The sequence below is a fragment of the Fundulus heteroclitus genome, unplaced genomic scaffold, assembly GCF_011125445.2.
Source record: "Fundulus heteroclitus isolate FHET01 unplaced genomic scaffold, MU-UCD_Fhet_4.1 scaffold_112, whole genome shotgun sequence".
Lineage (NCBI taxonomy): Eukaryota > Metazoa > Chordata > Actinopteri > Cyprinodontiformes > Fundulidae > Fundulus > Fundulus heteroclitus.
Genome location: NW_023396525.1, coordinates 343,132 through 356,475, shown reverse-complemented (window position 1 = coordinate 356,475; position 13,344 = coordinate 343,132). Strand labels below are relative to the sequence as shown.

Below are 13,344 nucleotides of genomic sequence, written 5' to 3'. Positions count from 1 at the left end.
CTAGTGTGTTGGTTTAAGATAATTTATCTGTTTCATTTAAAATTTATCAAAGTCAGGTTGTATGCATCACAAAAAAATAGTTGCTGCTAATAGCTGTTGAGTTTCTGTGCCCCACTTAACTTATCATACCAGACACGCCACTAGATGTATGATAAATTGAGGAAGCAAAATACAAGAACAGCAAACAAATAAAGGACAAAGGGATGACAAACAAAATCTTCCAAAACTGTAGATGGGAACTATTTCACAGCAAAATAGCCAAAGCTTACTGAGGCTGGATTGAAAGAACCTGTGAACATCAACTTCAAATCTTGCCACAGATTCTTAAATTGATTTGGGTTTTGACTAATCCATTCAGTGGTATTACTGGCTGCATGACTATGGTCTTGGTCTGCAGGGAGATAAACCTCTGCCCTACTCTAAAGTCTCTTGGAGCCTTAAACAGGTTATCTTCAATGATTTTCATGTATTTAGTTCCAACCATCTTCCTATAAACTCTGACCTTGATCCTTGTTACTGATTTAGGAAAATAATCCCCTTAGCATGATGCTACCACCACCAACATGTTTCAACTTTAGGCTGGTGTGCTCCATATGATGAACAGTGTTGGTTTTCTATCACACATACATAGGCCCAAAACTTAGTTAAAATTAAATGCACCTTGATGTGCATTTCATTCACAAGACCGCTGTCTAGTGAAGAACAACAAGCAATCAAAAGGTTTCTTAACATAATTTGCAACCCCTGGGTGTATTTGTCTCTTCAAACCAAACTTCTGAAACTGTGGTATTATTTTTGACTCTGCCATATAATTGCAGTGCCATTCTCATGGATTAATCGGAAACTGTTTCTGCTTCAATGCAGTCTCAAAGGGGGCACAGTGTCCTGTGTCATATTTGTGTTGGCCCCAACCCTGGGAAAATTGCAGAGTTTTGTCAGAAAGAGCATCCAGCATAAAACATTGGCCACCTCTACCATGCAAGTCAAGAACATGATCTGATGAGTCGAATTCCAAGATAACAGCAACATCCACTAGTCCTGGTAGCCAACTGGTTACCAGTGGAAGTTGGGCCACTGTTTGTCAGCAAAAAAGTAGGTGGAGAAGAGGAGGAAGGTGTGCCTATAGGCAGAAAGAGAAGAGTAAAGACAAGAGTATTGGACTGAAAGTAGGGACTTTGAATATAGCGACTACGAATATCGCTAGGAGGAAGGTGGTGAGGGAAGTGATTGGCGCAGATTTCAATGTTCATGTTGGAGCTGGGAACAGATGTGACGAGGAAGTAATGGTGCGGTTTGATATTCAGGAAGGGAATGCTGAAGGACAGATAGTGGTAGAACTTGGAAAGGGGATAAAAATGGCGGAATACTTCCTTCCAAAAGAGAAAAATAATCCCTTACAGAAGCATAGATAGGAGCACACAGATGATAATCATCTGAAGGATCTCAATGACTGCAAGGTAATGGTTGGTGACAGTATCGCTAGACAGCACAGGATGGTGGCATGTAGATTGAGTCTTATGGTGAGGAAGATAAAGATGACAAAGGCAGAGCAGAGGACCAAGTGTTGGAAGTTAAAAAAGAAAGAAAGTTGTGTGGCTTTCAGGTAGGAGTTGAGTCAGCCTCTGGGGGGTCACGAAGGTCTTCCAGATCACTTGACAACTACAGCTAATGTTACCAGGGAGACAGGTAGGAGAGTACTTGGTATGTCTTCTGGAAAGGAAGTTGAAAAGGAGACCTGGTGGCACAATGAGGTAGAGGTGGCCATTCATACCACTATTAAATATGACCGCCATCATATTTCTGTCTGAACGGTTCAAGACTGCAAAGTGATCTGCCTGCACAGATACTTCACAGAGCAGTTCACTATTTACGGAAGTGATGGTGAATGCAATTGTTTCCAGAAGTGTTTAATAATGTTTTGTTAACAAAAGAAAAACACTGCTAAAAAAAACACAGATACCGGCCTGTGTCTCTCCTTGCTTTTATTAGAAAGCTATTGAGCAATGGGAGTTGACAATATTAAGATCACATCATAGCAAGACGAAGTAAGGTGACATCCCTGTGGAGGTAAGGAAGTATCTAAGAGAGACAGCAGTAGTGATTTTGACTAGGCAGTTCAATGAGATTAATGAAAGATGCCTGAGGAATGTTATGCAAAACACATGTGTGTGAATGAGAGGGACTAAGGTAGAGCCATGAGGTTAGAGGCAGCAGAGATACAGAAGGTGGAGGATTTTTAGCACTTAGGGTCAACAGTCCAGAGCAATGGAGAGTCTGGAATACGAACCACCCATAAAATTTTTTTTTTTTTTTTTTTGCTCAGTGTGTTCAAAAAAAGCCCAATTGGGTGTAAACCTAACCAGTCTTGCAACACTAACTACACTATTGCTTTTTTTTAAGATGCTGTTGACATAATATTTTTTCTCAGCACTGTAGGAGTGGTCACAGAGCCACTGTTCAATCTGAAGCATATTATTATTTTTTTTTTTTAAAGTAGCCCCCCCCCCCTTTAATTTGTTTCTGCAGCCGGGTCTGATTTGCTCCCCATTCATTTTAGAATCCTTTCCAAAATTTGGGTCTTTACTTTTACGCCTATTGACCAGCTAAAACCCTTCACCTCTTCTCCCAGTCTGAGATTTTCCAGTCAAAGGCTGGTAGTGGATAAAGCGTTTGGAGTGGTGTAACTTAAATTGTGGAATTTGTTGTTTCCATCTTTATGCTGTCGTGATTCTGTGAATTAATTTATTCAGACTGGCTTTTAACTAATTTTATGCTGTATGATGGTATATGTATGCTGTTTTGCTCTTATCTTTTGTGCTTTTAAATTTTGTTTCCTTTTACTGTTTTTGTAAAACATGCTTTGTAAATTAACTTTACTTTCCTTGTCATCAGTCTTGTTATGTCTGTTATATCTTCAGAAATGATAAAACAAATAATGTCTCTGCAAAGATGAAGACATTTTACTTTACAAATCCACTTTTTTTCCTAATGCAGAAACCCTGCTTTCTTCCTTTATTTTGAGTAAAAATGCAAATTGAGTTAGGGTTTAAAAATAGTGTGTCTTGCACAGCATTCAAAACCTGTACTTGATGCATTGACTAGCACCTCAGCACCTCTGCTGCCCTGTGTCCTTGTCCTGAAGAAAATAACTTGGCCTTGTAACCCTGTAAACCTATGTCCCACTGTTTTCTTAGTCTCTATGGGGATCTTTTAATGCTGACCAAGCATGTGGAGGGCACCCCTCCAGTGGAAGGGGATGGACTAACACTGTGGCAAAGCAATCATACATCAGCCTAATTTACATGTCCAAACATGAACCATGGACCATGATATATAGTGTTTGGTCACTAAATATTTCACTGTAGAGAGATTCAAGTCAATTTGAAATAGAACACACAGGCAAGCTAAGAGGACCTTAGATAAAAAATTGGACTGCCATGTAAAGCAGTGCTATGCCAACATATTGAGTAGGATTCAGTGAAGTACAGATTAATATGCAGATTTTAGGAGGAATTTCTTTCGCTTATTCAGCATTTAGCTTCAGAGTTGAATGAAATCAGTTTGGGTCAGATGGGATCACACCATATTGCAAATCCATACTGGGGCAATGTTCTCTCTCTCATGTTTCTGTTTTTATACTGTCACCAGTTATTTTGTTTAACACTGGAATAGAACCACAGGCAAGCATTTCACTGTGAGTTGTCTTTAGTTATATATACATACGGCACAAACTTGAGAGAACTTGTGACACTGACGCAACTTGAGAAAGAAAGCGTCAGATAAATCTTTTCCATCATCATCAGCAGCTAGACTTATTGGTGTGAACTTTAAAAACTGACGGTAAAAATCACACAGAATGCCTTGCAAAAGTACTTGTACCCTTTGGTGCGTATGTATTTAGATATGAGTTAATACTTTGTAGAACCACCTTTCACTGGAATCACAGCAACAAATCTATTGGGGGACGTCCCTGCCATCTTCACACATTGGTATTTTACATAAAATTTTAATAAACCACATTTAAGTTTTTAGTTGTAATAAGATAAAAAAAAGTCCTAGGGTTGCTGTTATTTTAAAGGCACTGTAAATTGAAAGGCAAGACAGTATTTTATCAGGCTCCTAATTTAATTTGCAGACTGATCTAAGCAGCTCAATCTCAAATAGCAGCAGTCATTTTTGAAGGAACAGAGCAATTAAAGGAATTGTGTTAAATCATTACATATATGTTTACCAATCATTTTTCTTAGGAAAACTGAACACATACAGGCACACAAGGGGGTGATAATCAGCCAGCTAACTTTCTGTAGAAAGAAAAGGACATCAATGTCATTATTACTTTTACTAACATTTCTAGATTCATCCTGCTGAAGTTATTTAATTCAATTCAATTCCATTTATTTATTTAGTGCCAATTCACAACACATGACATCTTGAGGCACTTTACAAAGTAAAATTCAATCATATCATTCAGACAGAAAGGTCAAAAAGTTTTCTATCAATGGAAACCCAGTAGATTGCATTGAGTTTTGATAAGCAGCATTCACTCCTCATGAATGAGTGTAGAGCCACAGTGGACAGTTGTCTGCATTGTCAATGGATTTGCAGCAATCCCTCATACTGAGCATGCATAAAGCGAAGGTGGAGATGAAAACTCCCCTTTGACAGGAAGGAAAAACCTCCAGCAGAACCAGGCTCAGTATGAACGGTCATCTGCCTTGACCGACTGGGGGTTAGACAAGACAGAGCAGAGACACGAAAGCACAGAAGCACACACTGATCCAGGAATCCTTTCTATGTTATAGGGTAATGGCAGATAATCTTCCCCTTAAATGGTGTCACCGCTAACACAATATGTTAGCATTTTTCTGGAGGTGAAAAAAGAAAACCCTGGAAACCTTATTAAAATGGGGTTTAAATTACATGTCCTGGTCAAAAATAACACCAAGGTTTGTTCTATTTAATTTAATGCCATTCAGATTAAGTGGTGGATTAAGAAGTTTATTTTTAAAGGCTCTGGTCCAAAAATGACAACTTCTGTTTTGTGAGTATTTAAAAGCAGGTTTTCAAGACATGCCTGTAGCCTAAGCAATTGATTGGATTTGTTAGGATTTGTGGATGAATATAACTAAGTGTCATCAGCATAGCAGTGGAAATTAATCCCATGCTGTCTGATAATTTTACCAATCGGAATCATATATATATATATATATATATATATAGTAAAGAGAATTTGCGCAATAACTGAACCTAGTGGTACTCTTCAAGTGACCCTATAGTTTGAAGAAGATATATTATTAACATGAACAAACAGGAAACTGTCAAAACAGATAAGATTTAGACAAGCCTAATGCTTTCCCCTTAACAACTACTGTATGTTCAAGCATTTTTAGGAGAATTTTTTGATAAACTGTATCAAATGCAGTGCTAATATCTAACAGGACAGGTCAATCAGTGCTACACTGTGCCCATGAACATGTTAAAGATATTTAGCACTAATAACATTTGTCTTTCATTTTTAGCTTAATATTAGGTCATAACAGTAAGTCATAGGTCTCATGTCTGCATGCAGATCATAACCATACATGCATGTGGTCCACAGATCCATCCCTTCCTCCAGGGTGTCCTGACCTGTTTTGGTCCTGGGATGTCAGCATTGACAGAGGGGTTCTATGAAAGTGCATTTATCTAAGTATGCACACATTTAACATCCAGTGTGTACCTTCTATATTTAGCCTTTCACCCACCAACACTACCTTTAACAGAAGAATGTCAATTTACCGTTAATGTCTTGGAAGGAACTGTGGGAACCTCTTACCATCTAATGCCAGAGATGCATACAAATGATTTCTCCAAAAGTGTTGAATATATACAGTACTTAGCAAAAGTATTAATGCCTACTGCTTTTTTTCATATTTTATGTAACAATCACAAAAGATTTGTCTTCTCCACATCTAGAGTATAAGTTTCGTCCTGGATAATTCACAAACTGGCTCAAAGGAAAAATATATTTTTTTCATAAATACCAGTGTAAAAACGGAAGTATGTAGCCTTGAGTTGATACTTTGTACAACCACCATTCACTGTAACAACAGCAGCATGAATCTCTCTGCCATTGTTGAACGGCTATATGCTTGCCATTCGTCTAGAAAAGGCAGGTTTGTGTGTTGTGCACCACTAATGAGGGTATTGCTGATAGATTGCCCTACCTGAGATGTTTGTGATTATGTGCTACTTTGTCTTAGTCTGCCATGTTCAATCCCAACACAACACACCTTAAAGTTTGTGGTCAGCATGACGGAAAAAACAAAGTTCAAAGGGTATGGATATTTTTGCTGTTAGGGATGCAGTAAATATTAAGAATTGCTTCCTTTGGAGCAACTATACAACTTGCATACTCAACTTGCAACCACAGTTCCAACAGCTCCTCTCTCCTGTGTCGTATTAGAGCTTAGAGTGGTGATAACATGAGTGAAAACACAAAAACAAATAAAAAAGCCTGGAGCATCCTGCGCCGCCATCTTGGTTCAAATACAATATTGGTGACAAATAAAATATTCTCGATTCTTGAACTTGCAACCACAGGATATCAGGTGAAGGCACTAGGGCAAAAGTCCAAATTCTGTATTCATTATGTTTCATCAGCTGGGGAAGAAGGACACACACAGGGAAAATTAAAGTTGAACAACAATCACAAAGGATATAGTCATGCTATCAAGCTCATGATCCTACGCGGCAGACATTTGCTTTAATCAGACACCTGGGAGATGAATCCACCCCAATTCATCAGCTCAAATCAATTCCACATCAGAGATGAATGAATAAAGTGAGGTGGGAAATCTGGCTACATCAGATGTTATTACCAGAAGGAACAGTTTTATTTCAGGCTTGTTCGATTCGCTGTCTTTTCTTCTGTGATAGGCAACACTAACCAGGAAACTGAAGGTTATTTATAAAATAAATAAAAAGCAAGTTTAATAGCATAATATATTAAAGTTAGGGGGGTTGAAATATTGCCAAGGCTTTCCGTTTTTTTCTGCGAGAAATGTTGTCCTAAGATGTCTTGTCATACAGTCTGGAAGTTCCATGAAACTTTGGAGAAATGCCCGGTGCAGGGCTCTGTTGCACATGTTAGAGCTTGGACTCTGCGTATTTCCTTGCCTGTAATGCTTGTGCTGGAATCAGTGATGATGAGGGGACCGCAGGAGGCGAGTCATTGTCTGTACTGTGTAGGCTCAGCTCCAGCTGGCTCCTACTATGTGTTTACATGCAAAAGTCAGTGGGTCCCTCGATCAGCACTTGGAGCAGGGGTGGGGGCAGCTGGTTGATTGATTGGGATGCAAAAGAGCCCCCTACACCACCCCACCTCTTTTTTTCCCTTTTGCTTAGGGTGCACATGAGCCCCTACTGCCCCACCCCCTTTTTCTAAAGCCGGATAACCTTTACATATAACAAAGGTGCATGCTTTCACACATGTAACAATGCTAAAAAAAAAAAATATTAGCACATTTTAAGAATACATTTGTGCATATGCAACACATTGTCTGTGCGTTTTGTGCAGCTTAGAGACCCTCAACGTATACCGCATCCCATACTAGGTTCATAGGGGCCAACGCATTAGTAGTCTTCACAGACACCCATCCGGACCGTTCTCCGCTCTATTTTGCTCCAGCTCATGCACAATCCTTGTCCTTTATGACCCCCTCTGCAGACAAGCATGGGCCTGAAATGTCCAAGTAGATTTCTAGCTGTCGGCTCGCCTGTTACCATCGGGTCCAACAAGGGTGAGTGGAAAGCATGGAGTGTGCGTGTGTGTGTGTGTGTGTGAGAGAGAGAGAGAGAGAGAGAGAGAGAGAGAGAGAGAGAGAGAGAGAGAGAGAGAGAGAGAGAGAGAGAGAGAGAGAGAGAGAGAGTATCATCAAGAGCTTCTCCGGACTCCAGCGGACTACCAGCCAGCCAGTGTCTGGCAAAGGGGCGCGTGCATGATGGGATGCGAGTGCTCGTGTGCGGCCAAGCGCGTGTGTTAGGATAGGAAAGCGACACACACACACGCACACACATATTCGCTCGCAACATGGCGTTGAAGCGCCGAGAGACACGACAGCTCAGCCCCGACTAATGCGGTGGTTCTATGCGGGAAGCTCGGGGACCGCTGCCCTATAGAGAGCCAAACCTCCACAGAGACTCCTTTTACGCACGGCCGCCGTGGACAATAGCGGATTCCAGCGTGTGCATGTCGCTGTAAGGGCTTGAAACTACGGTGTTTGGGATTGTATACAGGCGCACGCTTCTGCCCCACTGGTGGAAATCAAAGGCTGTACATGGCGGTGGAGAGTACGATCTGGCTGTTCTGTCTTCTTTCGCTGTACTGGGGTCCAAGCAAGCAAGGTGAGGGTGTTCTCTAATCATGTCTTTTGTTTTTCTTTCGGTGGGGTAGAGCTGGCCGCTCAGATTACGCTGAAGTGCAGTCACTCCGCACCGGAGTAGGCTGCGAAACAGACAGGACAGTGGTGCTGCTGGGGGGGAAATTTGCACCTTGCGCCTCGCTGCGTCTCCTCGGTATTCCGTCTTCACCTCACATGGCCTCTGTGCTGCTTGTGAGATTGGGGGTGCGTTGCTACTTTGGTTGCCTCTCAACCAACGACGCGTCCGCAGCTCTCTGGGGTTGTCAAGTTGCAGAAGCCCGGAATGTGACCACGGGGGCGGCCAAGGCGCTTTGAGCTGACCGGTGAAAGTTTGGTGGCTCACTGTGAAGAAATGGGAGTTCTGGCTTGCTGTCCAAAATTGAGCATTGCTGAAATAAGAAAATAGGTGGTTTATATTCTGCTGCTGCTAAAATAATAGGCACACACAATACCATTATAACAGCGGTATAAATTGTATTTTTTGTTTGTTTTATTTTAGTTTGATTGTCTTAAGTAACATTATAGACTAAATGACACGATTTTTTATTTGTTAGAACTCTTTGTTTGCCAATATCTGCATTATGCTGTGACAAGTGCAGGGTTTTCCAGCATAAAACAGCTGATCTATACTTTACAGAGATGTAGTTAAGTAAACTGAAGTTTTATAACTATTGCGACCATCTTCTCAGCGTGACTTAATGTTACTATAGATCAGAATACAATCACATTCAGTCCAGCAGTTCATGGAGCAATTGTTGCACATTCTGCGTCAGATGTCAGGATCAAGCTATTCAGGAGCAAAACTGACAATGTACAACATGTTCAGACCTGCACACTGTGCTGTATACTGAAATAAATAACAACATGACAAAGAAGGAGATTTTACATTTAGAGCAAATTTGTTTCTCAAAAGCAGTAAAATCATGGCCCAATAATTTCCTCTGTCAGTGACTTTATTTAGAGAGCATCTCATTCAAATCTCTGTAGTTCTAATAAATGCAAGAACATAAATCAGATTTTATAGAAACATATTGGGTCAGATAACAAGAGACTTAGATCGTTCCTCCACCTTCATCTGGTAATTTGTTAAGCTTAACCTTGTAAGCGTTTATTTGTTGTAGAAATAATAATGTGGTCCCTGTGTGAAGGAAAAAAGTAGCTTTGATGTCATACTATATTGAATCAATCTGAAAAGAATGCGAAAGAAAAAACTTGCACTGTTAAACTGGATGGATCAAAATATAATTAGGTAAACAAGACAAGTTTGTAAAATCAAGACTTTACTTGTATTTAAAAAAAGTATATAAAAATGAAACTAAAAATAAAAAAATCTGCAAATCTTTAGAATCATTCAGTTTTTATTATTATTATTATTATTATTATTATTATTATTATTATTATTATTATTATTATTATTATTATTATTATGTTGTTGTTGTTGTTGTTTTTTGGTTTCATTATGTTCAGTGTTTAGTTTCATGTGTCAGTAATGGAGTTAATGAAGTGTATTGCTGTTTATAACTGTTAACTGATTTAGTAGCAATTGTTGAGCAGCTAAAAATCTTTATGTTAATTTTTTAACAAACTCTTCAAATATCAATTGATGATGAATGAATTGAAATATCTAATACCACAATTTTAGTGATGTTTAACCACGACTGGTGCATCACTTGATAGTCTGTGATCATAGTCCCAGTTGGTACCACAATGTGACTAGCCCTATTAGATGTCTTGCTTTCCTGCTTGAAATGTAGAAAACCTACGTGCACTGCAATAGGTGGGCAAGGGTCAGCACTCTGCGCTCAATAAGGCCAGAGAAATCTCAATTCAGTCTGGCACGTTCTCTAGCATCTCATTAAAATATTTTTTTGTGCCATGACTATAAATTTGAAAGATTTTAAAACAAGAACTTTATGTCTCGTTCTGACAAGCCCCCAATACTGGTACGACAGCAGCAATGCCACCTGTATGGGTATATGATTTAGTTACGTTAAGTCGAGTAAGCCTAAAGCAGGACAGCTGCAGTTTAATTTCTCATTAGCTTTAGAGAGTCAGAGGCAAGTTCGGGAGAAGAGTGATGGTGGCCATAAACTATCTCCTCGCAGGATTATGACAGAAGACTTTTAAAAGAATAGCAGACTGGTCTGTCCATTCAATTGGTTTCAAGGGCATGAAACACAGCTATACTATGCATTCTGTATGCCTCTCTTGTTTGAATGAATGATGATGAGATTATTCATTAAATATTGAAAGTAGCCTTATCATGTAATCCATGCATGTACTTTAACTTTGTGTTTGGGGAACAGAGATAAAATAATATACACCATTTGTTTGACAAATGACCCGAATATCACAGAGTGTATTCTAAGAATGGGAAGCAATTTATTTGGGTACCTGGCAAGTCTGTCAGCTGTTTTTGATCTGCCAGTCCTACTGTACTCAAAATACACTGATCATATATCATGACCACTGACAAGTGAACGGAATAAAACAGATCATCTTTTCATAATGGTACCTATCTTTGGTCGGGATATATTAAGCACAAAGTGCACCTTTTGTTCTTAGTACAAAACCTCTGTTCTTGTAACACTGTTAGAAACTCAAAGGAAAGGTGTTATTCATACATCATATAAAAGCAATATTTTTGACAAGTAGAGGTATTATCCATAAGGCACATTCTATGCGATGCAGTTCTATGTGCTTTCTCCAATGCATCAGTTTAATCAGTTGCATTATAGTTACTGGTTTTAGCGATTACAACTGTAAAAACCTTGGTATAAACATTTAGTTAGTTTTGCGGTTTCAAAATCCTGGTCGTCTCAGGAAGGGCATCCAGTGTGAAGACTCTGCCAAGTCTATATTCAAGTCCTCATGACTTTCTGTAGCGGTTCCTGAATAAGGGAGCCAAAAAGACAAACTCACGGTTTCAAAATCAAATTAAATGAATTTTAAATTGGATTTGCCTAAGATGCTATTACAAATATTTTTCAAATTAACCTGGAAACTTATCTTCTGGAGACGTGTTGACAGACTGAAGCAGAAAGTGGTAAAAGTAAGTAAGCACCATGTATTATAGGTGACTGAAAGGAAGGCTTTTTCAAGATCATTTTGTATTTGCTACATGCAGAGGGAAGGACACCTTAGTCTTCGGTCTTCAAGTCTTCTATTAAAGGTAGAGTAGGCGATCTTTCCAGAAATGTAAGTAAGAAACACCCAAGTCCCTTTTTGAACGTGAAATGACCAATTGGTCAGAGGTTTTACAGGCCTGCAGCTCTCACATAAGTGTAATTTTCCTTTTCCTTTTTAAGAATACATAATGTATGACTACTCTCAGGATGGAAAGACCATTTCACCCAGTGTAACAAAATGTGTTTCTGAACATGATTACCAACTATAGCTATATTGCTAAGTCAATTTACTTTTAGATGTTGTTTGTGGTTTTCTGCAGAATCTGTAATTATACCAGCCTGATGTAACTTGCCAGATATTTTATAGCCGAGGCTTACATGGCCAAATTACATCATTTTGGCTATCGAATCCTTCCACGCGACCAAAAGTTTCTGCTCCGCGCACCTTGGCAAATTTCTAACTATGCTGACTGTCCCGTGCGGAAAAACATGGCGGACGAGCAAGCCCATAAACATCACCATGATTGATAGGAATAATGAAAAGATAAAAATGCTAACACTTCTACTCTTCATACTACTTCTACCAATAGAGGCTGGTGAGCAGTAAGGGCAGTGAGGGCTGTGTTGGTAGTTTCTGGACAAAAAGGAGATCAAGTCTTTTCCTACATACACAAAGAGAGTGTATATTAACTCTAGACCAGGGCGTCAAACACCAGTCTTCGAGGGCTGGTTACAATACCTGAATCAAATGGCCTATATTGTATCATAAGCATGTAGACACATTCCTCTAATCCTGCTGATGACCTAATAATTGTATTGAGGTATGTTGGAACAGAGAAATATCTGAAACTTGACACCTGTAATATAGACAGCTCCTTGTTTTTTACATGTATAGACAAACAATACAGCAGTTACTAAAAAACATAATCATATACAGATATGCAAGACCTAGGGTAGAAACTGAATTGGACAGCAATGCTTTTATTCAATTTATTTTTAGTAATTTTCTATTTTAATTAAATATTCATAGGCTTAATTTACCAAATAATGTGTCACAGCTACCACTGACTATCCTACTTTCTTAAAAAAAAAACACCATTTTGGTCACACATATCGTATAACCATTTAAAACTCACCTTTATCTTATCCATTTAGGCTAACTACTTTTGTTATTTGTTTCTGCTTTGTCAAGGTCAAATCCCCTAACCCTCACGTTGGCAATAAACAATTGAACGGCCACCCCCTTACAATCCCACAGAAGAAGCAGAGTGTGAATCTAAAACGTACATTAATTTCTACCAAAGTGAATTCTTCAAAGGGCTTTTTCCTATTAGAACAACCAGGCAATGGAAAATGTGTGAATTCGAGATAGAAAAGTGCCTGCAAGTAAATTTCAGTTAGTTGTGCTCATAGATTAAGAGCCAGTTGTTATTTAGGAGTGGTTTGTTCAGTGAGTGGTTCACATGAGGACAACAAATTGTATTGCTTCTGTATCTTGTGGAAAATTACAAGACATCTACCAGCTGTAAATTCACTTTCTTGCTGATATTCTACTGACAACATGAATTTTTTTTACAGTATTATAACATTCACATTTATAATGTGTGGACACAATTATCTGAAATATTAACAAATTGTCTGTAACAAGCATTTGTCACATATGAATTAGACATAAGGACCTCTTTGTTTTGTTTCTGAATCAGTCTCTAACAGACATAGGCTGGTATGACATTCTCACGGTATCATAGCCCTGAGTAGAAATACCCAGTACGGTATTTTACACAAGTTTTAAACAAAAATGTATAACATCTACC

General features: G+C 38.9%; 1 protein-coding gene across 1 annotated transcript in view; it reads left to right on the top strand.

The window, feature by feature from the left end:
• Positions 1–7,900: 7,900 nt before the first annotated feature.
• Positions 7,901–13,344, top strand: part of LOC118558234 (immunoglobulin superfamily DCC subclass member 4-like) — a 42,097-nt gene continuing 36,653 nt past the window's right edge. Inside the window, exon 1 of the mRNA XM_036128721.1 lies at positions 7,901–8,385. Within this exon, the coding sequence (XP_035984614.1) occupies positions 8,319–8,385 (67 nt within the window). The 5' untranslated portion in view covers positions 7,901–8,318. The remainder of the gene's footprint in view (positions 8,386–13,344) is intronic.